The sequence below is a fragment of the Atta cephalotes genome (assembly GCF_000143395.1).
Source record: "Atta cephalotes unplaced genomic scaffold scaffold00052, whole genome shotgun sequence".
Taxonomy (NCBI): domain Eukaryota; kingdom Metazoa; phylum Arthropoda; class Insecta; order Hymenoptera; family Formicidae; genus Atta; species Atta cephalotes.
The window spans coordinates 364,214-367,305 of NW_012130116.1; the positions used below are offsets into that span (position 1 = coordinate 364,214).

The 3,092-nt window shown below is 27.5% G+C and overlaps 1 protein-coding gene across 1 annotated transcript; it reads right to left on the reverse strand.

Moving 5' to 3' along the window:
• Window positions 1-396: 396 nt before the first annotated feature.
• LOC105623013 (uracil phosphoribosyltransferase homolog) lies at window positions 397-2,285 on the reverse strand. The gene is made up of 6 exons (XM_012204416.1): window positions 2,158-2,285; window positions 1,801-1,843; window positions 1,046-1,195; window positions 824-968; window positions 600-730; window positions 397-471 (listed from the first exon to the last, which is right to left on the reverse strand). The coding sequence occupies exons 1-6, from the start codon at window positions 2,283-2,285 to the stop codon at window positions 397-399; spliced, it is 672 nt and encodes a 223-aa protein (XP_012059806.1).
• Between the last annotated feature and the right edge of the window lie 807 nt (window positions 2,286-3,092).

The window sequence follows — 3,092 nt, forward strand, 5'->3', positions numbered from 1 at the left end:
ACTATATATATATATATATATATATATATATAAAATATATAATCTCTCATAGATTAACTTATTCTAAATTAAAATATAAAAAAATAATGAAAATAAAATATTTAATTTTTTTTAATACAAAATGACTAAAGAGTTAATTACTTATATTTTAATATATAAAATATGAAGTAATATATGAATAAATTATCGAAATATTACAATTTAGAGAATGTAAAAACAAACATTTGACATTATTTTTTTTTCATTATTATAGACTATTATTAAATAAAAATCATAAAAAATAATTTTGATTATTAATTAGTTTATCTTTAGCATGTAATCATTCTTAACTGATTTTCTCTCAGCTTAATTATGCATTAAATTTGTGTCTTGGCATATTATACAATAATGAAATTATTAATCCGTACCAAAGTATTTTTGTCCAAAATGATTTGGTGCAACAGTATGGATTTCTGACGTTAAGATCTTCATCTATAAAAAAAACAAAATTTTACTTATAAGATAAATATATTATAAATATTATACATTATCGTAGATAAACATAGCTTAATAAATTTTTACTGATTTATACAAATGCAAATATGAATAATTGAAATCACCTTAGGAAAGGCAGTGACTAAAGATTTAGCTGCAATCGGTGTACAAAATAAATTTGACAGGATAATGTTTTCTTCAAGTACATTATGTTCTTTTAATACAGCTATGGCTTTTATGACAGTATTTCCTGTACCTATATATGTGTAATAAATATAAAATTTATTACAATTATTTTTTAACTTAATGCCAATACACTCTCAAAATTAAAATATTCTCCAGTACTTACTCATTATTGGATACATTAATAAGACTTTTCTCTCAGATATATCATCTGGGAATTTAGCATAAACTACTCTAGCTTCGTGTGTGTCCATGTCACTTTCTACTAATATTTTACCAATTCTGATACTACGACAACAATCTCTTAAACCCTGAAAAATATTATTCCACAAGTTAGTAAATAGTTAGCACAAAGATACCACCATCTTGAGATTAATTGAGATTGTACCTGTTCCATAGCCTCTCCGCTTCTTACAATAGATACACCACAATTTCCTTTCTGATATTTTAAACCTTTGTATTTGGCACCAGTTGGAGTTGTCACCACACATTTCGTAAAAGGTAACTGATTCAAACTCTCTTCAATAACTAATCTGATCTAAAATAATTCAGCGAAAATCATAATTTTATTTCTTCACATAATAAATAAAAACTAGAAAATAACTTTTAACAATCATATTAGATATTTTTAAATATTTATATTAATCTTTACAATACAAAGTATGATTTAGTGCCTCATTCATTTAATTTAAACACAAGTCACTAGTCAAATTACTTTCAATTTTCTAGAATAAACATTGAAACTTCATTTTGGAAAATAATAAAAGATTGTATAATTTATAATTTACTAAAAGACTCAAAACTTGTACAAACAGGAATCGCTCAATCACTAGTAATCCAATCTTGTATGGTAAGGGTTAAATAAATAATTAGTAAACTATACAAAGTTCACTTTTAATATATTATAATAATATGGAATCGTAGCATAATTCAAATAGAAGTTCACAGTTTACTTTTAACAAGGGCTATGTTCAGAAAACAAAATGATTGAATGAATGATTACTGTTGATATATTTTTTTAAATTTATCATATGAATTTAAGGTCTATTCTATATAATTACAGACAAAATTACATTCTCTTATCCATTATATCTTTTGAACTTAGCTAGTATAAGCGATATTATAAGATCAAACATATCTTACCAAACGATCAGCATAGAATTTGAAATCACTTCTTGTAGTATTCCTATAAAATAAGACCAATGAATAGCTCCTAGTTATTTTCAATAATAAATCTACACAAAAATTTAATATTTTATAATATTTTATAAATATATATAAATATATATATATATATATATATATATATACTAGCAAACAAATGAATAATTTGATAAATATTTACAATTCTTTTGAATTTTTGTGCAATTTTTGTGATTTTGAAATCATCATAATTGAGATTCAAGAAAACATTAAATAGATCAAATGTATCTATTTATTTCAACGTAAAATATTTGTACTATGATTTAATGCAAACATATTTAGTGCAAAGATACTTACTTATCTCTTAAAATGGTTTGCAACTCTTTCACCTGGTTGTTGCAGGGTAAAATCTTTAGGTTAATTCCATACTCATCGATCTCGTGATTATCATTCTGCAACTTCACCGTTGTGTCTGCGCTTCCCATGACGGATGCAGACTAATGCGTTGCACCACGTGTCACCGATAATACAATTGTAAATAATTGTAAAAGCGACTGACAGATTACGATTAGCCCGGTTTATTTTATCTTGCTATAACCGCCATTGTCTGCAAATCTAGATTGATCTCACTAGACATTTAACGTCTACATACAAGTGCGTTCAGTTTACACGCTCACGCGCTGTAAGCATCAGTTTATTCTTATCTATTAAACAGGACAAATGATGCTTACAAGCGCTGCACTATAATCATAAATTAACGTGCTGAAATGAGCAACAGCCAACAAATAAATCGACGTGAGCATCACAAAATCTGATCTACAATAAAATCCGATCTACATAAATGCAGAACGCAAATCACAGATTATAAGGTTGTTCCGTCAGCCAATCTCGAAGTGGCACTTTTAAAATTGACACATCAGATTGGCTGACACAACAAGTTTGCGACTTACGACTCGCGTCTATAGGTCTATTCTTTTTGGTTGAATTTTTGCAAATCATCTTTTTTCCTCTTCTTATTTGCTGGAGAGAAAAGGAAGAAAGATGAGTTAGTGCAAAAGTTTAGCCAAAAAGAATAGGTCTTATGTAGATCGGACTAAAAGTTGTAAAGAAATTCGGACGAATTCGGACTTCTATAATTTTGGACGCAAACACGTTTGCGCGGCAAAATTTTCAGTAATGAACATATTAAGAGCTGTAAGCTTATTGGCTACCGCGTTATATTTTGCCGCGTGAGCAGCACTAGTGGCGCAAACAAATATGGCGATTGTGACTTCACATTTTTGAGAATGCTC

What these genes read in the sequence shown, in the direction of transcription:
- LOC105623013 (XM_012204416.1), bottom strand. Translation starts at nt 2,285, where the DNA reads ATGGGAAGCGCAGACACAACGGTGAAGTTGCAGAATGATAATCACGAG. An exon ending in CAAACCATTTTAAGAGATAA is followed by an intron (nt 1,844 to 2,157) that starts GTAAGTATCTTT and finishes CTTATTTTATAG; the next exon opens with GAATACTACAAGAAGTGATT. An exon ending in ATTAATGTATCCAATAATGA is followed by an intron (nt 731 to 823) that starts GTAAGTACTGGA and finishes ACACATATATAG; the next exon opens with GTACAGGAAATACTGTCATA.